Source organism: Eleginops maclovinus, chromosome 10 (assembly GCF_036324505.1).
Source record: "Eleginops maclovinus isolate JMC-PN-2008 ecotype Puerto Natales chromosome 10, JC_Emac_rtc_rv5, whole genome shotgun sequence".
NCBI classification, from domain to species: Eukaryota; Metazoa; Chordata; class Actinopteri; order Perciformes; family Eleginopidae; genus Eleginops; species Eleginops maclovinus.
In genome coordinates, this window is record NC_086358.1 from 10466798 (window position 1) to 10489830 (window position 23033).

The window sequence follows — 23033 nt, forward strand, 5'->3', positions numbered from 1 at the left end:
GTATCAATAAATTAATCTAGAAAAGCTCATGGTAAAGTATCCTGTAGTCGTTTAGAAGTTTGACAACAAAGTTTGGAACAACCCACTGCCTGTTGTCATTGTCATTCAAATAATTTGGGCTGAGCAGCATTACCTATTAACTCAAAGCCACAGCATAAGTCCAGAGGTTTGATCCAATCTTACAACAGGAGTCTGTAAGAATTTTTAAAAATGATCGCATCCCACAATACTATAGCTAAAAGAGAATTTTGATGCCTCATAGCAAATTATGTAAAAAGGTTTGACATTTTAACAAGGAATATGCAAATAATGTTCATGTTAACAAGTTCAAAAATTACTCCTGCTTCCCAAAAAACCTTGGCTGTTATATAATTGAACAAAAAGTGGTACGCAAGGATATGGATTGAGGCAAGACGGTAGTTTCAGAACATCCTAATTAAATATAGTGAATGACCAGCCTTACAATTTTCTGGGTCTCACAAATTAGGTCTTTGACTGACCAAACTAAAACGATTAGAGTGGAAGATTGGAGTGGCTTTTAAATTCCAATTATATTTGCAAATCAATTAAACCCAACGGTACATTTTGAAATCACTTATAAAACCCGTTGTGCTTCATCAATAGGGATCTTTGTAGAGGCTGAAAACAACCAGATTATGTAAATGGGGGCAAATATTCATATTTTAGTTCTAGTAAAGGCAACAACCCTGTTCCACCACTTTGGTCCACACTGAATGATCTCCACAACAACAAAATAGATGTTTTTTTAAATCATTAAAGAGAATAATTATGGTCCCCAGAGGTTGAAATCAAATTACTTTTTAATCATGTGACCTTTCTTCTAGTGCCATTAGTACTCTTCTGATTGACACGAAATGAGACGCTTGTCTTTATGACGATTATAAATCACGAACATTTATGCCAAAACGAGCCACGTGTATAAAGTTTGAGGGGGAGGAAGGATTGATTGGCGGCTTAGCCCCCTTTATTTGGAGCACGCCAACATGTTTTGCGTGGTTGTTCCTGCTACAGTAGGACACACAGACAGCATTGCTAAGTCTTTTTCTTCTATTCAAATGCATTTTTTTTGGTCCTTTACACAACATACTGTAGCATCAACAAACCTTTCTACCACTATATGACATTTTTCATGGTGAAGTTATTTTGTGGATTACATGGCTTGCTTGTGCGTGGGCCCATTTTAGTAAATAAAGCTTTGAAAAACTGACTGAAGGCTGAAGGCCAACTACAGTCTAGACTTCATTCTTAACTCTTTTATGTACATGCAGTATATCAATCAGTATGAGCATGGTTGGATCATCGAAAGAGAATTCAGGGGTCAAAGCATGATGGATAACATGTGTTTAGCAATTTATTTGTCTGTTGTCATTTAAACAATGCTGTGCTATAATACCACAACATTATATTATTCTTTCACTTTGTACAGAAGCATCTTTCTCAGCATTTTATTAACTTGCTTTACTTCTAGTCTACTTTAACACAATTCAGTCAATTATTATGTTGTTTTGAGCCAAGTGTGTATGGGACAAGTGGGTACAAAGCCTTTCTTTCCTTGAGCACTAAATTGTTTTGTCTGGACAAAGACATACAGAACAGGCACTTATTTATAACAGGTCTTTAAGCGTTGCCTTTAATGCCACAGAATGCATTTGGTGTTATACAAAGGATCATTTCCAGGATTGTGCCCTGTAAGTTCCGCTTAGTATTCTGACACATCGGATGTTGTGCTCAAACTGCCCATTGTTACACAAATCACAATAAAGGCCCATTTTGGGAATGAAACTAATCCTTGCCATGGCTCTTCCCGGGTGACTTTAGTTCGAGGTCAGCTGGCCTGGTCAGCTTTGACGTCACAAATCCTTCTCACAAGGACACCTGTTGGCTCGGGGGCGATAAGAGGCAGCTGCAAGGCAGAATTGGGAGTAGAGGGCGGCACCAGACTCTCCCAAATATTTGACAGATGCGACAACTTGCCACACACACAGACCACACTAATATCATTATAAGAGAGAGAGGTGGAGCCCCTCTAAAGTGAGAAAGTGGATAGAAAGTATATAGTTGATTGATGGAAGATTCTATATTTACCAAGAAAGTAATTCAGTTCAGAAATGAATTAATTATTGAAATGAAATGAAATCATAAACCATAGTATCGGAATATGTAATCCACAAAGACATAACTAACTACCAAATAACTTGAATGTAAAAATACAAAAAAGGGAATAATGACATCCTAAAGCCTTATTGTGTTTAATTATACAATTCTTCACACAGAAATGATTACTACCCTTCAAAAATAAATATGTTATAAGATGAATAAGTGAATGATGAATTAACGATGCTGTGTAGGGCTCATTATTCACACGGGTGCAGCGATGAGCCATGAACAAGAGTCAGTACAGATTAATCAATGAATGATTGAATTCATTCAATTAAATGACATTGACATTGTAACCAGCCTTTAATCTTAAAAAAAGTAGTCAGGAACGAATGAACGGACAAATTGAAACATTTATAATTATGATCAAATTCAACTATAAAGCTGTGTGTGTCCAGTCATTATCATTCACACAAACCAAAAATCTCCGAACTCTATGAGCCCCTAAAGCAGATCACGCTGGCCTCCTATTCCTGCATGACAATATTAAATCATAGCTTTTCACTCCACAAAATAAAAGGCATCAGAACAAGTAACGTTGGAAGATTAACCTCCCTGTCTCCTTTGATCACCTACGTGTTTACTGCATGTGTCACATATATTACAGGCCCAACAGTCTAAGGGTTGGAATCTCAATGCTGTTAATGGTTTTGTTATACAATCTTTGACATCTGTTTATCACCATTTTGCATAATTGGTGCGCAAGGACTTCCTTTGCTAATGAGCTACAGCTTTTTTTTTTTCTTGTATGTAAACCTCATTCAAAAGAATTCAGGGGATGAATATTAAAGAGGAGTCATCCATTGAACAATAATCATGCTGTCAAGATATTCCTATGTAATCTCACTTGCATAACGTTATAATAATACATTTCTCGCCTCACCTTCATGCCATTATTGTCCTGTGTTTATCCTTCACAAAGCTGGGATGTGAGAGGATTCTATTTTCATCTTTCTATAGCGATATGGTAATGGCCTCTAGGTTTTGGTGGAAAACATATACATTAGTCGGTATTACACAACTACTTAGAAATAATGACAGCACTTGATTAAAAATATTTGTTTCTGTCCCTGGGTTATAGGCTTCTTGCACAGATTTAAAAGAAAATTTATTTTTCAAAAGGTAAAACATTTAACAGGATCTCCCAGATATGTTTTATAGGAAAAAATGGTAAATGGAAAAATATTTATCATGCACATTTAAAAGTAAGATGCCACAGAGGAATGTGTTCTTGGATGCTAGTCTTCAACATGGTTTAGGTTGATTTAATGCTGATTTAAAATTTACAAAACTGTTACTGATAGGTCGTCCTCCCTTTCCTTTAATCCTGAGTTTTAGTAAATAAAACTTCAGTCAAGTGTGGCCTTCAAACGGATTTCAGACCAGGTCCTATCTTCTTCTCTAACTCTTATCTCTGTGGGGAGACCTTCACAGGCCATATAAAGACCACAGACATGCACCGCTGCTTTGCTGTCACTGCCACAGACTGACAACATGCTGTCTGCTGTTGTAAAGCTCTGCTGTGGAATCTCCTACCCCCATCTGAGGAGTCTGGCAGGTAAACACTCACAGTTATCTGATAAAAGATGTTTCTCTTTATATATTTTCATGCTAATACCGCATTCTGGGAAGGACAACTGAGCTTTTGTTTCTCCTAACTTTGCAATCATTCAGGACTTCAACGCACAGCTGTGGCAGTGATAGGCAAGGAGCTCACACACCTGCAGAGATGGGGACGGGTCCAACATCACATGAGAACACATGTTGGAATCAAGTATAATGGTAAGAAAATGCAACAAAAAAAGTCTGTTCTGTAAACAGAGTGTTCTCTTGAGATTGCTAAGAAGAATCTTTGGCAGAACCTGGACCCGAAGATATAAAGCCTTTGAAAGAAGATAAACACTTTTATATACAACAAGGAGAAGAAGCAATGAGAAAAGCTCTCTGCGTGTTGGAAGACACAAAAGGGTGGATGGTCGAGATCACAGAGGTAACATCAATCGCATTAAAGTGTTGTGTTTCTTCTCCACGACTAATCCATAATGTTATGATTGAATATGTCTGCTTGCTTATCGCTTCTTTGTAGAGCGAAGGGGATGTTATTTGTAGCAAAGTACTGCCAGGGGCTGGGAAGGTCTTCAGGCTGGAGGCGGTGCTGGAGGCCAGCGTGGAGGAGCTCTACGACCTCCTGTTTGTCAGAGTGGAGGAGATCCACCAGTGGAACCCGAACATACAGCATATCAAAGTGAGTCCCTGAAAAATAGTATTTTATCAACTGTGAAATAGGAGCAATATATCAATATTATCAATAACCTGATATGAGACTAGGTGTTGTTTCCTGGTTTGGCTGCTGTAAATTGATGTACATTTCGGAACCAACTGGAGTGTTGTTGCTAATCTTTTGTTTATTAACTTATCTAAACATGCATGTGTGAATATTTTTAGAAGCACCAATAATAAACCCTACAATACCGTCGCAATATCAACAGAGGTATTTGATCAGAAATAGAGGGATATTTGATTTTCTCTATATTGCCAGCCCTACTGCGAGCCAATACAATACTATTCAAGCTGTCCAGGTTAGGAGACCTGTATTTAACTAAAATGTAACCAAAGAGCCTTTTTTAGACTTTATGTTTGTTTTATAAGCCATAATTTGGTAAATGCATAACCTTGCAATTTTCTTTTGCAGTCCAAGTAGTGCTTTGCAAACTTAATTTGATATTTGTGCCTCTTGTAGGTTCTGAAACATGTTGGGCCTGAAACAAAAATCACTCATGAGGTTTCAGCCGAGACAGCAGGAAATCTGATTGGCCAAAGGGATTTCCTGAGTGTCAGACACAGTTGCAAACAGAAGTCCAGCGTTTATCTTGGAGGAGCAGCGATTCAGCTGGCGTCCTTTCCACCACAGGCAGGCTTTGTGAGGTATTATCATACAGTATGTAGACAGGCACCACTCCGTTTCAGTTGGCATTAATCATCACACGTTGGAACTTGTTCAACTGCGTTATTAAACTTTCTCTCACAATATACAGTGTAGGAGTAGGGTAATCTCAGTCTTCCAGATGTCAGAAGAAAGCATCAAAACGTCTTCAACTCTACAGTAATAAATTAGCTTAGAGTTTTATTTGTTCTAACATTCAAATTCAAGCCGACATGCTCAGCACCAGCAAAGGCAAACATTTGATCAGATGGGTGTCACAAGAGTTTGATGAATGTGAGGGTAGAGGAATGGAACAAAAGGTGACAAAAGCACATCTGGATGTCTATTATATGTAAAGTGATACTCAGCTGAATAAATGTTGCGGTTTTCCCTATAAACAAGTTTAATAATGGCAGCTCTTTGAAGCTGTATTTCCAGAGGGTAACATGTAGGTTTGAGATAAATGCCTTACTAAACTCACAAACACAATAATATGGGGATAATTAGCGATTAGAGCATGCACGACCGATTCATTTAATTTCTATAATAAACCATGTTTGAATACTAATGATTAGTGTCTTCAAAATCACTAGAAACACCAAGGCCTTTTTAGATTTTAGTTTCTACATGTCTCCTCATCTAAAGACCACCTCAAACAAACTAATTTGGAGTCCAGGGGGCGCTCCTACTTAAAAAAAAAAAAAGAGTTGTTCATTTTCTTTGCATGTTTACAGAGCCGAGGATGGACCAACCTGCATCATCATTCAGACTTTGGGCAATGAAACGGGAAAAAGTCGCTTCACATGGCTTCTTAATATGGATGTAAAGGTAAATTCATATGTACTGCATTCTCCATTTTAAGACATAATTAGGAACCATATGCAGACTCGAATACATGCAATATCCATTAACTGCAATGTGTGTGCTATTACATATTGCACAGATGGGAATGCAACTGTGTTAACTAGAAGATGCTTTTCCCATTCCTTCACATTGTTTTGAAGCTCCAGTACCAACTGGCGGAACACTAAATCTTCCATATACACAGACAAATACAAACTCACTTACACACTGTTTCAACTATTACCAATTTTGGTTTGGTTGAAATAAAGTCGTAATGCATCAGTACATATTCTGCAGGCTTTACAGGATGCTTTTCCCTGCTTCCTCTCTCTTTCTGCTACTCAGGACACCGACTGAGTGGGCCCCGTTCTTAAGAGGCAAAGCAAGTAATTAAATGAATTAATAGACAAAAGACTGCCAAAATAACTGAACAGCACAAAGAGACAGATGTCACATTATGCCACACACCAATACTATCACAAAAACACTCACACTCGACTGCATACAAAATCTCTTGGAAGAAATGATCACAACAAAGAAATGCAGGCAACTGATATGAAGAACCAGATCTGAGAAGCGGAGGGTGGTGGGCAGAAAACAAGTCAACAATAGCAGGTCAAGTGAGGACAGAAGAGCTAATTCTATACAGCAGAGTAGATAAACTGCCCAGTTTGTGGAGTAAGATAGAGCTGGTGTTATTGATGATCTAATAATAGAAAACAAATAATAATCATTATTATTATCACAATAATAACAATCTAAATTCCGTTAGGTTTCACTGTTTTACATCCAAACTACCTTCATCACTGTAGGATGAAAAATAGAAAGAGCTCAGACAATTGTACAAAAAAAGATTTATGAGCACCAACAGATGTAAGAACTGTTATAAAGCCACATAAATAAAACAGACCAACATTTCTTAAGGAATAAACTGCAGAATACAGAATCACCAAAGCAGACAGACAATTTTACATCATCAAAAATATTACCAGCACAGCCGCTTGCTTCAAAAACATGTATTACACCAACATCAAGCTGCACAGTATCAGCACTGTTTTATATCTTTGATTAGCACCACATGTTTTGAGCACACTACTTAAGACAGTGAGCCTACGTCACGACAGGTGTGTTGTACTCGCCTGTGTAAAGAGCGTGAATCCTCCTTAGTCTTTCCCAGGTTCATTTTTTTTTAACATTGCTGAACTGAATGAGGCCTTGAAGTCGCATTAAGGTAGGTATACATGTCACAACAGCAGTCCTTACAGAACTACAGGTAATATTTGGTTAGCATGTTAGCTAGCCTATAGACAGCGTTGGTGGGTGTGTCACATTAACGTGCTCGCTGGTTGGTTGTGCATTAAATCACTGCTCAAATAAGGTAGATTCAACTTTTTAAAAACTGTGCATGGGTACAATAATGGTCACCTTAACCGATATCATGTTAATAATAGTCAATTTTGCATTATTTTTGCCTGCTTTTCAAAAGCTTCAGTTCCAGGCCGGTTGGGACTGCACCCCCTGACAGTCGTAAAAAAAAAAAGAAGCCAATCCTTGTGGGAGTGCTGGCAGAGTGCAGTGTGTCCCCTCTTGAAGGCTCAGCCCTCCTGCCGGCGTAAACACACCAGCAGCATTATTTCCTGCTGTAGCTGCTATAGGTCATCTTTCTCTTGTTCATATACTGTTTAGCAGCACTGTTCATGGTAAGAATTTATTTAATGCAACATGTATCGGGAATAGGCTCCACTACATGAGATGAAAGTAAAACTACTATTTTTTTTAAGCACATAAACTACTTTGTTAACTTCAGCCATGGTTCTTAGTTAGGCTACTTTCTATTACTGGTGGATTATAGAAGATACCTGACTTAAAGTTTACTTGGACAATTGTACAATTCCTGATGATAAGGAATTGTAATAGCCTATAGTAGGTATATGTGTGTAAGTATGGGTAAAATTCATTTTTAATCCTCAAGACAGTAATCTGACACAATAACCCTAATGTCATCATCCTATACATCAAACAAATAGGAACATCCCTCCATCTGCTGCTTCACTTTTGACACTGTATTTCTTTTATCCGTCTGTTTTGAGTTCTCAGACTTTATAGAGGTAAAACATGTCATCAAATGAAACCCAAAGTCTACTTACTAGCTTGTTTGAGGTGCCGCTCTGTCTCAGCAGTTTGCTCCTGCTGTTTTACAACATTGAGTGACAACTAAACTAACTCTGTTCACTGATGAAGACCATTTCCTGTGTTTGAAAGCTTGGGGAAATGTTTGAAACAATATTTTACCTCTTTCATTCTTATTTATTATTTCCTTTTAATTCACCTTTTTAATGGTACTGTTTTGTTTCTGTCACAGCTTTGCTTTTATTCTTAAATGTGGGTCATCAAACCTGCAAAATGTGGAATTGATTTATATTCGTAGCTGTCAGTCATTATCTGGCAGTCAAAAAATACAATTCAAGGGTCTAACAACGGTTTAATGTTGTTCTCAGGGCTGGCTGCCAAAGTCCATTGTCAATCAGGCTTTGCCACGAGCACAGCTGGATTTCACCAGACACCTCCGCAGACGTCTCACAGCGAGCACCGTCCTGGGCTAGCTTAGCTTGTGTGACACCTTCACTGCAGGAGCACCCCATCACTCTCTGGGGAAGGTTGGGAGATGGAGGCACAGTGACAGCCTGATGCTTAGCTGAAGAGCAGACAGAAAGTAACTGCTGTCAGCAACCCCTGAATTAAAGCCGATGGCTTATAATAGGAAATAATGTCAGTGTGTGCCAGTCAAACCTCAAGATTTCCTGCTTAGGATTCATTAATTGACTGTTGACTGCGACTAACTGAATGAGAGCCTGCACTTGAATGTCAAAATTAATAAAGTGTTTGAATGTCCCTCTTTTGCCTGATTAATTTTCATCCACCACCTTATACAAATATTTTTGAATACAACATTAAAAGCAACGCTATATGCCAGGAGCTTCCTATCAGATCAAAGACACTCTTGTTGTAGCTTTTCAAACCTTTCTGAAGATATTGCAGCAGTTCAAACTCTAAAGTCAAGCAAGGAAAAAAACAAGAGTATGCAGAGGAAAGGGACATTAAAGGAATCTGAGTTTTTTCAAACAGGTTTTACTTTGTTCTCCATACCACTTAAAAATTCAATAAATATTAACATTTAAAGCTTTCATTCACGTACGTATATACAATAACTATACAAGACACATAATGAAGTTATGAACTGCAATGCAGGAATGGTGTAGCAGTATGACCAACCTCAGTATTGCCTGTATTTTTACATATAGTTTCAACACACTTTCTGGTCAATAACTTGAAATTTACACTATATACATTATTATCTGAAAAATATATAAGTTACAAAAAGATAACAATGAGTTTTTTTTTCCTTAAATCTTTTTTTTAAAGCGTAAAGTGACTGACTCCCAAATGCAGACCTAGGCAGGCTACAGTGGGGTTGGCTTGCAGACAGTCATTATTTCTTTTACCAGTGAATATTATCGCCAGTACGTTGGATTTGGGAACAAAAACATGAAAAAAAAAGAGCACCGGGGACAGGAAGCCATGAGGCTCCCTGCCAGGAGAGGTGGATATGGAGTCTGGAGTGTGCCACAGGAATAATTATAGATGTAACAGCTCTCTTATTATAATCATTTGAGCTATTTATTTTGCATCTTAATGATGAATTAAAAAAAATGCCTGGCCGTTTCAATTAAAAATATATATATATTTTCCAACATCTCTAACAGTTTTAGCTATTTCATCTGTGAAGTTAGTTAGCAACCTCATGGCGACAACAAGACTCCGGAAAGTCCTAGCTGTTGACCAAGGGTTAGTTGCCTCACACATTTAAGAGCTAAAAGTGTTTATTTTTAACATCAACATTTAAATTTCTTACAGCGAGAGGAGCACTGATTTGCCAGCTGCTATGTGCTGCGAGGCCTTTGTCTGCTACACCACTCTACAGTGTTGGATGGAATTACAATTTGAAGTGCCACATGTTGTCCTGTAATAGGAAAGCTGTCGTTAAATTTAGCAGTCATCAAAAGGAAGATGCCAGCCATATTATTTGGCCAGAAAAGGAGTCTTGTTTTGTTTTTGTTTGATTATCCTGTTGGATTTTATTTTTGTTTTGTTTTTCATGTAGCAGAATGGACTGACATACAACTGCATTTTGCTGTAAATAATGAATTGTGGCAGACATCAGTAAAGGGAAGTTGAGAAATTGCAATTTAATTTCCTTTTATCTGCTAAATTACTTTAGATTGTGTGTCATGCAAATGCTAATTTAATTACTTAATCACTTAATAATTTCACACTGGCATGGTCTATTATCATTTCGGTGGCTCACTCAGTTCTCCACAGCTGACACGTTGGACCTGTAAAACCCTGGCCTCTGACCTCTCCCTACATGTTCACAATACAAGTTCAATAGTAGTTCTAATGCACTTGAAAAAACAGGATTACACAACTGTACACAGATAAAAACTTGAATGTAGCAATGCAGTCATCACATTTTGAACACATCTTGTAGTCGTTTTAGTTTACAGCACCTGACAAGTTTTTTTTCCTTCTTTATTCATATTTGTACAGAGGGTGAGCGGCGCTGCCCACAGATCCCGCTGACGTGTTGATGAGGTAACCATAGCTGGTCTGGTCTAGATTCACTGGCGTGGGAGAAAAATCTACGAGTCTACGAGATGCTGAAGAAGGGCAGATGATGTATGAGAGCGTCTCACTGAGCAGCACGTTCACAACATCTCTCACTGTTCATTTCTGAGCTGACAGGGTTCTGTGACTCGAGTCCCTCTCAGATCCTAAAGCATCCCTTCTTGACCTGGCAGCAACTGGGCCTAAAGTGCTGTTTGGACTGTGCTCTTTAGCGGCACCTCCACTGGAGTCTGCTGTGGGCCGTGTGGGCCCTGGAGGTAGAAGAGGCCCCGGGTCTGAGTCTCCTTTCCCAGCTGTAAGGGAGGAGTCGCTAGTGGGACCCTGGGGCGGCGCGGCACCTGTGGGTTGGAAGGCTTTAGCAGCTGAAGAGGTGGTTGGCAACGGGGCGGTAGAGCGAAGCCGTCTGCCGATAGCTTTAGTGGTTTGTGGCGGGCTGTGAGTTGTGGCGGGTTGCAGGGCCTTGGGGGACGCAGGGTGAAACGGAGCGGAGGTCTCAGGTTCAACTGAGGCCACTGGGCTGTTTTGGAGGTCTGGAGAATGTGTGGCGAAGTTTTCTTTCTTGTTGCAAGACTCACAACAAAGCTTATTATATCCAGGGATTGAACAATATCGAGCAAGAACCTCCATTTGACAGAAAATCGATTTGTCCCCCAGACACGGCTCATCTAGTGATAAGAAGGGAGAGGATATTACTGATCAGAAAGAAAATACAATTCCATCCTTTTTTTACCTCATCAAAGTTACTGATTTCTAAAACAAATGACATATTTATTTACTTGAAGAGATTTTGTGGACAGGGTTTTCTGGAGCCCTTTGGTGTACAGCTTCATCTTTTATTGTGAAGTTGTCCATTGTTTCAACTGTTAGCGGAGACACTGGCTGACCTGTGGTGGAGAACAAATATATGTGAAAAAATATTCTTAATAAAAAAGCAACAAGGAAATCCATCCAAGCTTTTGACAACCTACTGCTGCGGTAATAAGAAAGAGCCATCTTTTTAGAAACTCATAATATATCTTGGATCTATTTACAAGTACACAGGTCACAACCTCTTCTTTTTATTTGTGCTTTTGACAAAGTGACATTGAAGAGAACTAATGGAGGGCATCAGTGCAGAAGTGATTTGAAAAAGAAGTTGTAATATCTTTGAGTATAGACTGTTCCCATGAAGTATTCAAAAGGTTCTTTGTCCTTAGAGGACTTTAACCTCTTAGCTTTCTGTCCCTTTAATTTGAAAGGGGTAGGAGACAAGGGATATCAAATTATCAGTATTTGAATAAAATAAATGTTTTCCATCATCTGAAAGCAGGAAAACGAAACATGTATTCAAAATGCAGCTCGGCACCCCCATTATCTACTATGTTGTTCTACTATGTAATCCCTTTAATTTTATAGCATTGTGTACCACTGTTAAACAAAACATTTTTATTCACATCTGTTGAGTGGTCAAGAGATCTCTTTGAAAACGGCTGTCAGTTTTTCTCTTGCCAAAATTTAGGAGCATAATTTAGACTCCTTCCTTCCTTCCTTCCTTCCTTCCTTCCTTCCTTCCTTCCTTCCTTCCTTCCTTCCTTCCTTCCTTCCTTCCTTCCTTCCTTCCTTCCTTCCTTCCTTCCTTCCTTCCTTCCTTCCTACAACCTAGCATAACTGTGTCTTCACAGTGTCTGCACTCAAGCATAAACACTTGTCATTATAATGTATTTGAAAAATGTAGCATACAGTACCATCTAGAAAGATTAAGTCAATCACATAATGTTTCTATAGCTGCCATCCCAATGTTATTAAGACTAAATGTTCCTGACGCAGCAGACATTGAATCATTCATGTATTTTTCCGGTTATTCACAAAGAGTCTTTCAGCATCAGAATGAAAAGGAGATTACAATAACATGCACAGGCAGTTTCTCCAAAAGTGTTTTTTATCACAGACAGGAAACTGGTAAATTGGTGAAAATTGTTTCCCCAGTACATGCGTGTCTCACCCGGACATGAATTGAGTTTGCAAATGAGGACGGTCTCCGGCTTCTCGCCCTCACATTCACCAATGGTGTTGTCGCTGGCCTTGCAAACCACCTGCCTTTGCTGAATCCCTTCGCCACAGGTGACTGAACACTGCCACATAAACGCACACACCCACACACACGCACGCGCACACACACACACAAACAAACATACAGGGAGAGATAAGGAACTGATTTACATTTGACATGAATAACTCATGTGTCATGATTTAAATAGCGTACTAAATTAAGACTGCTGTGATATTTTCCCGACAGGATGTCAGCGATGAGCAGAGGAAATGATGCCATTAAAACAACATTTGTATTCCTTTATTCATGTGTTTGTCACTTTGTAATGGTATACCAGAATCTGTATCCAGTTCACTCATCCTTATATATTTTCAGAATTGGCTTTGCGGTTAGCAAGGAAAAAAAAGTTGGTTAATAACAATTCCACTGAGCTAACTATGTCCTTAGGTAAGTAAAAAAAAGTGGATTCATTACGAAAATCTAATTTTAGCCAATTCACACTTGAATGAAATCGTAACTGGTTTATTAATTATTAGTTTGTATGGTGCAACGGCTATAATTTAGTAATGCTTAAAGTCCACATTTTCCTTGCAACTAGACTAAGGTTGCACTTGCTGGTGCGGCAGTCTCACCTGAGACCACGCCCCTGTCCTCCACTGGGCGGGGCATGTGGTGTGGTTGCAGGTCTTCCTGATCTCTGGCCGATCCTCTGTGCAGTGTTTGCTGTGGACCGGTCTGTTGGTGCCGTTTAGGAGCTCCTGCATGCACTGCACCACCCTGGTCTGGTAGCCAAGCTTTCCACAGGTCTTACTGCAGGGACTCCACTCTTCCACCACCCACCTGTCAGCACAGCAGGCTCTTTTGAAAAGGTCTCATCATCAAAGCAGTTACATTTTCTCCCTGCATGCACAACTTATATTAAGTTGCACTAGTTATTTAAATATAAGCATTTATAGCAGGTGGGCACTTACAAGGGCTGGCTGCAATCTTGGACATTGCAGCGTTTGCGGATGGGTTTGGGCTTTTTGCTGGTCTCGCAAAGGTTTCGATGAACCAAACGACTGTCACTCTTCCTCCGACATCCATATTTTGTGTACTGTATGCCTGATGGATGGAAAAGTGTACAAAGTAAATTTAACATCAGGGTGAAACAGACATGAAGATAAGTGACTTACATAAATCTGAAATTCAGATGTTTGACGTTCATCTAGGGCTACAATTATTTGCCTTATTGATTGATCTTTAAATTATTTATCCCATTTTCCGTTTCTTGTTTAATATGTCAGAAAAAAGGTAAAGAAATACCAAAGCCTTAAGTTCACTGTGAATAGTTTGTTTGTCCATCCAAAAGAAAACGTTTTACTTTAATGACTAAACAGAGAAATCTATTCATTTTATTCAATCAATTAATATTTCTTAATTAGACTTGTTGCCACTTTGGAAAACAACAAGGTTAAAAAAAAGCCTCACAAACTCCATAATTAACCTATGTTTTCTGATTTCTGAACACACACACAATACAAATGCACAGCTGTTATTGCTTCATTTTTCACACATACTCTCACTGACCTCCCCCACAGGGTTTGGAGCACTGAGACCAGCTCTTCAGTGCCCACTCATAGGTGTCCAGTTCAGCCAAGAGAACATTGTTGTTGGTAATAAGCGGTAACAGGTCCTCATGTATAATATACTTATATGTCAGGCTGATCTTGGTGTCTTCTTCCTGAGGAATGACCTGCAACGAAGTGAAGGAAAGTTAGAAAAATACTAAGCTCAGGAAAAGAGGGGAGAAATGAGCGTGTCCATGTCACACTCACCAGCACTACAATGCCTTCATGCAGAGGACCAGTTGTTTTTAGCGTCTCCTTCTCACCCTCGAGGGAATACTCCCACTGTAAACCGTTTTCGATGAAGGTCTTTGTTTCAGCTTCTTCACTTTTTGAATTCAGTATAAAGATTCCAGTAACTTGATTCTTCACAGCTGTTAATAATGAGTGAAAGAAAAAACGTTTGTATGCATGTGTTGTGAGAAAGAGAGTGTTCACATCATGTAGTTTTAGTTTCATTCATTAGAAATCTGCACAATTAAACAGTCATTTGGGATCAACCTCTCCCCCGCAAAACAACTCTGAGATTTTCCCAAAGCAGGGAACGTGTAAGTATGCATTTTGAGATGTTTGGCGCTGTGGTTAGCCAACGGTAATTTCTCCAAGTTGTGTGTCATCTCTTATTACCATGAGCTAATATAAGCCAGAGGAAACAGCGGAGAAAGGAGAGAAAAGGGCTGAATGCCACGACATCCTGACTCACCATCGTCAGTCTTACAGAGAGCTATTGTAAGTTGAAAGGTCTCACCTTCTCAACATTTTGAAACTCTTGTCTCATTAGACACTTTGCTTTGTACTGGAATATGCAATTATAGATAAAGCCCTCATGATTGCCATTTCTGCATTAGTCCAGCTTAAATCAAAAAGCCTTTCTTCCTTGTGATATGCGCTAAATATATAGAGTCATGTCTATGATAATCTTTAGGAATAAATAATAAAGATGCAGCTTCTTCGTGAAAACAGCTGGTAATTATGTTTCTTTATTATTGATTCCCTATTATAAAATAGGTTCTTGCAGAACTGTGTGTTAGCTTAAGACACATAAAGCAGAGCACAACACGATTTCACTATTATAGTAAAAATTAAAAACCTTTATTGAACTTAGCTTCAGGGACGGGGGAATTTAGAATTATTTGCTTCACAACTTCTGTAAAAAAAACGTGACCTTACACCGATCTGAACAGGAATGATCTGACAACATTTATGACACACATACTGTATCCTTATTAAGTATGGCCTTACTGTATATTCGGTCATTCTGCTTGATCTCTTTAAGAATTCACAACCTAACAATCTATGTTTTGAGTATCAGTTAAGCTCTCAAAGCTTGAAAGCCGGCTCTGAACAGTATATACTGTCTATGTCATGATGAAGTCTCAATAGTTTTTTTTTTGTTCCGTATATATTTAATTCATTCCGATAATAACATGCCACATGTGATTCTTGCCTGAAGCTACGTTTTTTGGAAAGACCCTGTGCTCTGGTCTGTACCAATCAATGAAGTGGACCAGCCAGCCTCACCATGACCCAGTAATATCAATCCTGTGATTTTTTTATCAAAGAAACACACAATCACAAACTGACATTCAAGAGAACCCTTAATGCCTGGAAAAACTTGGTTTACTAAGAATCTCGTGTTGCCACAGTTAGAAAAGGACACACTCACCAACTATATGAGGGGAAGTCTCGTTTTCTTCGATAACAATGTGGCGAGCTCCCATTGGGATGTCGAACATTTTCAGCATTCCTAATAAGACAAAGAGACACGGAATGGTTCAGCAGGGAGGTTAAAACAGCAGGCTCATTTTCTGTGCTGTAATAGCAGCCAATTATTTCTGAATCAAGACTTTGAGCAGAAAGTTTGATTCCTTGTTTAATGACGGGCAAACAGAGAGGATTGGGGAGATGTGTTTAAGCTACTGGATTTGTTATTTCTGAATGTAAAATATGATAATTACCGTTCTTTTTGGGGGTCTTTGTGAGAGTCAGCTTCACGGTGCGACAGTGTGAGTTGTCCCCCTCACACACTCCACATTTGTCCTCTTGTTTGTAGGAACCGACCTCCTTGTCGCAGCCTACATGCTGTGAGGGAGAAAGGCGAAAGCAATCAATCAAACCGGGGCAATGCTGTGTCTGACTTTTATGCAGACTGAGATACTCTACAGGGAAAATGATGCCATGTGAAAAAGCTGCACGCATCTGTTTTCAGAGGTTTAAGATGATGCATATTGGAAACACACCCAGACATAATAATAAGCGAGCCAAGCAACACCGGGCGGCTGGCCTGCAACAATACTGTATGTCCAAGGTGAATTCTGAGACAAAATAATGTCTGTGTGTGTTTCGGTAAGAGCAACATACTGAGGTGTGCAGTCATCAAAAATCTAAAGGCACTATTGTAATCATCAAAATACACTTGAGTAAAGGCAATAAGGGAAAATCTAATATCCAAACTCATCTCATCTATGACATTAAGTATTTCATTTTCCTCCTGGCTGCATTAGGAAGCTGATCCCAGTCATAGAACGTGAAGAGGCAGAATTGCATGTCTATGTAGTGTTAACTAAGCCTCTTAAGCGATGTATTTTTCATTTCATTTAATTTCCTTATATTGCCTTTAATTTGCCACAAAGTTGGTTTGTGTCTGAGTGCATGTAGTTTTAGTTTAGTCGTACCAGACACTCTCCTCGGGCGCACACGCTGTAGGGCTCCGAGTAGCTGCAACGGGTCCCATCGTGCATCACCTGGTTCATGAACACCACCTCTCCTGTTTCCTTTGACTTACAACTGAGCTCACACTTACGGGCCTCTGAAAAGACAAAAACACACACCTTGGTTCATGCAAAAATCACAGAATCTGAGAAAGACATCAGCAGGATCTGAATCTAAATATGTGTGGGATCAGTCACTCCTGCAAATGTAATCCGTCCACTTGTAGGTTTGCAAACGCTTCACTCTTTACAGGCTTACCATCTGGGTGCTCGTACGGCAGCCAGGTGTGCTTGATGTTTTTGTGGTATTTGTTGCTCCTCTGGAGGCACTGCCGAGCACGGAAGTCTTCATAAGGGCCCGCGCACTCCTCCATGTTGCACATTTTGTAGTCGAAAGCAGAACCTGGGCAATCTCGACCCCCGTAGGCAGGCCTGATGGAACAACAAAATAAAGATGTTTTTCATCATGATGTTCACAGAGATCCAAAGATTGGAGGAAAGGTTGGATTTAAAAATGATGGGAATTTGATGAGATGGAACAAATATTATGTGGACAAAAGCTTCAAAGAAAAAGATATTAACCTGCAGCGGGCCTTTCAATTTATTTAATACCCTTTTCTCAATTTATTTGTCATAAATCTTATAATAATTAACAATTCTTGTCTGAGACACATCCCTTTATATTTGGACGTAAGGTCATCTTTTCGGCTCCTGTGAACTTTATAGGCAGCTGGAAACTGGACGAGACGTAAAAAAGTGAAACTGTATTTTAATTCTACTGAATGTTCAACTTATCTGATACGGGTTATGAATAAATCATTGCAATCACAGTGTGTGGGAGCAATGCTACAGTTTGTAATGTTGATCACACACCGCTAGCTTAATGATTTCACCATTTCTGAACGCCTCAGTGGTTCTAATGGCTATCCGAAAGTTTAACGAAGTTGGAGAAGCAAGTCTGCCGTATGGTTACTTTGAAACAAGAAACACATTTCTTAGTGTGACCGTAATTTAAGACAGGTCTGTGGTGGCATATTAACCAAAACAGGAACCTGCGAAGCCAGTGAACTGAATTACTGACACTGAATTATTAAAACGTTCATCATTTGTCTTCTATTAAAAACCCAACACTTTCTATGTGGTGTTATAATTTCTCGCCAATGTACCTACAGTCGACCCTGAATAACAATGGTTAATGCAGTATAATGTGGCTGGAGTAAACTAAACTGAAAAAAAATCCAAATCAAAGTAGATTTCATCACGTATTAATATAAACAATAACAGGTTGGCATGTATAGTTTCAGTAGCTGACAGTCTTTAACACTTTGAAGTAAAGTTTTGGTTTCAGCCAACTTAATCAAAGCCAGCACTGGATCAAAAACCCCCCTGCTCTCCAGAACTGCATTCATACTTTAGCAGCACGTCACCATCTGTTGGATGAACGTACCAAGAGTATAAACTATTTGGCCCCCGATAAAGTAGCTGATTTTGTTTCAGTGTGTTCTCTCTTTCTCGCCACTCCCCGCTTTAGCAGAACTCACGATGGGTTGTTGCATTGCCTGCTGCGGGAGCGAACTCCACCTCCACATGTCCTGGAGCAGAAACCGAAATCTGACCAGGAGCCCCAACTCCCATCGTGGCCCTGAGGCTGCTGGCTGAATCTCCAGATGCAATGGCCCTTGAAGCACCACTAAGAATATCACAAAGATGGGATAAAAGACAGTGTTCGAAAATAAAGACACAAATGTCAAAGTCCAAATTAGCGGCATTAGAAACCATTTCCCTATCTCTCAATGTTTCTTATCTTCAGAGAGCTCCATTGGTGAAAAATAAAAGAATAATTCAAAGCTGATTAAGAGACGTTTCCCACCTTCCCTGGGGCACACTCTGTTCCATCCACTGGAGGACCTTTTTTGGTTTTACAAAAGTACTGGTTGTCTGGGTGACTGCACCACAGTTGCTTGCAAGGATCGTAGGTTCGAAACTGAAGAACAGAAATTATGAGCGTCAGTTATTCTTTTTGGAAATGTTAACAGACTCAATCATATAACTTTTCCATTGAATATTTTAAAGAAATTAAAGGTTTTAATTCAAATAAATGTCACCTAAATTGCAGACTGAGGATACACAATCGTAATTCAGCCTAATCCTGAAAGAATTACAACATTCATACAGTATATTTGCAGTATTAAAAACTGGGTGTCCGTGTTGGGTTCTCTGAAAAGAAATGCTGTAAATAGGGGGTGTCACCACTTTAAACTCCACTGAGAGGAACATCCCTGACCTTTCTAAAGGAGCGTAACTGTCTCTTAATTGTAAAAACTCAACTCAGTTAATGTGACTACATAATGCGTTCAAAGCTTTTCTGGTCATGTAAATGACTTTCATGGGATTTCTGCTGATTAAAGGGGGTACATAAACCAAAACAATCATCAATATTCTACAGATGACCCACGTGTGAAGAACTTACAGCGGTGCACATTTTATAACCAACACCAAAATCAAAGCGGCACTGCTCGTCCATTGAATAATTTATTCCAGGGAGTTCAGGAAGCTTGGGCCACTTGTGTTTGAAGGGATCATCCAGCAAGCAGTCATATGAGCTGAAGGAAAAATTAGAACAACGGAGTCATATATAGAGACCATTAGAGAAATAAGCATAAGGTTCATCAAAAATTAAGACACAATGACACAGTTAGGCTTCGCAGCTTGAAAAGCAATATGTGCAGTAAACAAGTGATGGAGAGGGAGACAGAACATACTGGATGTATCGATTGAGCTCTTGCTTGCTGCAACGTGACCAGTGATAGCGGTGGAAAGCAGCTTGGACAAGTGGTGCCATAATGCTGCCCATACTGGTCTCATCAGCACAACGATTCCCCTGTCCGTCATGCTCCATGCCGAGCCTAGTGAAGGAAAAGAAGGTTTGTTCTACAGCAAGGCATACAGTAGAAAGGATAAAGGTAAAATGGTCTGTCATATTCCCTTATTGTCTAGGGTAAAAGGGAAGAGGAACTGATTTGTGAAACCAAAAGCTAATGTTTTAGTTAATACAAAATAAAGAGGGCTTACTAAACACAAGGGATGCCATACTCACACAATCAAACTAAAAAAACAACACTCTGCAAGTCTACGACCAGACACAATCAGCTAACCACTTATAGTTTAATCGCAACAACTCACCAGCTCCAATCAATCTCACTTAGTGAAGAGCAATTTGATTTATGCAAGATGCAACAAAAACATTGACTCCAGTCTTTCAGAAAACAAACTTCCCCAGACCCCACATTACCAAAACCTTACCTACCTATTAACTGGAGCGTGCCAGACTCAAGGAGACTTTAAAAGACACACCTCAATGGCCGAAACCCCGAAACACCTGCCTCCAACCGTGACTAAATCCCCACCCAGGATTACCAACAACTATTTTTGATATCAATGTTGTCACCTGCATCAATATATACAGTAGCTTCGAGAAGTTTGGTACAAAACAAAAAAGAGGTGAAAAGGGCAACAGTTAAAAAAATAAATCCAAACTACACAATTTCTTCTTTTAAAAAATGATGATGATTTTTATATATGCGGTCTCTGAGATTTTATTAGCTGCAAAGAGTCCACCACTAACAGCTCTGTTGGTTAAATCACACTTAACATGCTGACATTTACTCTGCCTTTCAGCTTGAGCTCTGAACATATGTTATAATTCATTGACACAGTGACACAGCCTCCCGAGGGGAAGCTGTTGTTAAATGCCAACATAATAATTCATATGTTTTTCTTACTGGCAGTGACATAACTTGTTTATTTTAGAATGACACAGAAAACCCAAGAAACAGGCTTAAAACCCACTGAGTTACAGAAGCCAAAGGAGGGAAACTGTTTTTCTTTGTACTTGCTAATAACTAACATGATCATGACATGACGTCTACAGGAGGTCCTTAAATAACATCTTGTAATATTTCATGAATCATTCCTCGTGGGATCTGATTTCTCAGAGTTCCATACGAAGATAATTCATGCATAGTTCACATACTCAGTCAGAAATTAATTATATGGGTTATACCGGCCAATTTAAAATTAGAATGCAATCACTATTGTCAAATTTAATAACCATAAGCTTAATCAAACAACAACATCTGTTTTGTAAATATCATATGCAGCATGTGACTACTCGACAATGAGCAGTGTTGCATAATCTTAGTTAATGTGATGTACTGGTTTTCTTTTGGAAACCTGCAGAGGATTGGGGATGAAAACGATATTTGAGTTAAAATGCTGTTTTATGCATAAAATATCAGGTATTGAAAGTCATTTTTATTTTATGTGGTATCTGATGAATAAATAAAAACAGGCAACTCAATGCATGTGCAGAAATAAGTACAATATTGTGTTTTCTTTTGCTTAGTTTTTTTTCTTCTTCTTTATTTTTATTTTCTTCCTGACCTGTGTGGGTTCTTTTTCTCGTTGTTATGAACCACTGAAGTGCCTTTACCTCATCAAAAGTTGAGGGGAAAGAATAAAGTTTTACTGACTAGATGCCCTATTTGTCTGGTTGAATGCTTCTTTGCTATTTCCCTATGGATGTGAACCTCCAATGGCTCGAAATGTCTCTAAAATATATTGGGACGATCTTCCATGACCTCGAAATCTGAGACTTTTTTTTGAAGGCAGTGCCTCCATTCCAATATGCGTCATTTAATGGGAGAAAAACAATTTTCTTATGTGGGATGAATGATTGGTTTGGCTACATTTATTATCGCAAAGGTCAAAATGTGCTAAACGTAAGAACATACTTCTCTAGGACAAATGTAAAATAACTATTTGGTTTAACCTTAAAATGACTCCTGTAAGGACAAAGCTGTTCATACAAATTTGAAAAGTTAAATAAGGTGCTATTACTCAAGTTAATAAGGCAAATTATTTTCCAGCAGCCTCTTAATGGGAAACATTCTTAATTAAACTGGATTATACAGCTGCTCCGATAGGGCTGCCTGTATGAGCTAAAAAAAACACAGCCAGCAGTACTGGCACAAATTACAGGGAATCAAAGAATCTTCAATTGTCATTTGCCAACTGAAAGTAATTCAGCATTTGCAGATCAATTGTTTTTCTCACAGAACGGCTGATGGAGTGGATTTCTAAGAAGGTACTCTAAATCAGCAACACTGTCTCATTTAATTGCACTACAGTGCATTTAAAAAACTTAGCCATCCTTTTTGGATAATAGGGTAATTAAATACATTGATAATTCAACCGAACTGCCTTCAGACTTGAAAAAGTGGATGTGCACATATTTCTCTCACGGAAGAGTAAGGCTTTGAAAAACAAAAGTTACCCTTATTATGTTAAGGATTTTATATTAAAGGATCATCATGATTTTAGCAATACACGTCCGATTCATAGGTTATTTTTCACCCTAATGAACATTCTCTCCTCATTATTTTAAGTTTAATTCAATATGTTGGCATGTCTGGCTGTGAGACTAACACTAATATATATAGAGGATACAAAAGGACAATACAAAGGTAAAATTAAAATAAAACATTTTAATCAAATTTTATTTTTATTAAATGATCGGATCCCTTAACTTCTATAGGCCATTCATTTCATATTAAATAAATGATGTGGTGGACATCTTGAATCCAATATCACAGTGAAGCTGACATCACTTCAACAGCATTTCAACTGTGTCTCTCAGTCAGTCTGAGGGAAAAATTCCGTTCAGCACTCTAAAAGCACTGAACCACAAACACCATTACAATGTTAATGTCATCCAGTTTGGTGAAAGTGAAGCGATCAATCACAGAGGTGGTCATTCACTGACAGGCTCAACATGGTGTCCATCCCATTTACCCGTGCATTGGGTTGGATTAGTGCCCTTTTCCTCTGACCTTTTGTCAATCGAGTAAGCCTGGCAGCTTTCTCGATGTTTGAGCCGTAACAGGTTGCACAGTTCACAGACATAAGCTCACACGCCTTTATAGACCAAAAAGAGGAGAGGAAGTCTGTGTGAAATGGACCAAAAGTTAAACATGAAGTACTTTATGAGCACAGGT

General features: G+C 38.9%; 2 protein-coding genes across 4 annotated transcripts in view; one reads left to right on the forward strand and one right to left on the reverse strand.

Annotated features, from left to right (window-relative positions):
- Positions 1-3672: 3672 nt before the first annotated feature.
- Positions 3673-8836, forward strand: star2 (steroidogenic acute regulatory protein 2). The gene is made up of 7 exons (XM_063893681.1): positions 3673-3736; positions 3853-3960; positions 4038-4168; positions 4265-4423; positions 4919-5103; positions 5836-5929; positions 8443-8836. The coding sequence occupies exons 1-7, from the start codon at positions 3673-3675 to the stop codon at positions 8545-8547; spliced, it is 846 nt and encodes a 281-aa protein (XP_063749751.1). The 3' UTR covers positions 8548-8836.
- The window catches only part of LOC134871085 (A disintegrin and metalloproteinase with thrombospondin motifs 3), a 42931-nt gene continuing 26742 nt past the window's right edge, over positions 6845-23033 (reverse strand). For 2 of the 3 annotated variants that reach the window (XM_063893678.1, XM_063893677.1), the window contains exons 8-22: positions 19740-19883; positions 19448-19580; positions 18848-18961; positions 18519-18667; positions 17237-17409; positions 16942-17075; positions 16225-16348; positions 15933-16013; positions 14477-14640; positions 14229-14394; positions 13631-13763; positions 13292-13499; positions 12612-12741; positions 11407-11514; positions 6845-11295 (exon numbers count right to left, since the gene is read on the reverse strand). In XM_063893678.1, the coding sequence (XP_063749748.1) occupies positions 10730-11295; positions 11407-11514; positions 12612-12741; positions 13292-13499; positions 13631-13763; positions 14229-14394; positions 14477-14640; positions 15933-16013; positions 16225-16348; positions 16942-17075; positions 17237-17409; positions 18519-18667; positions 18848-18961; positions 19448-19580; positions 19740-19883 (2527 nt within the window). In that variant the 3' untranslated portion in view covers positions 6845-10729. The remainder of the gene's footprint in view (positions 11296-11406; positions 11515-12611; positions 12742-13291; positions 13500-13630; positions 13764-14228; positions 14395-14476; positions 14641-15932; positions 16014-16224; positions 16349-16941; positions 17076-17236; positions 17410-18518; positions 18668-18847; positions 18962-19447; positions 19581-19739; positions 19884-23033) is intronic. The other variant, XM_063893679.1, reaches the window with a different exon arrangement.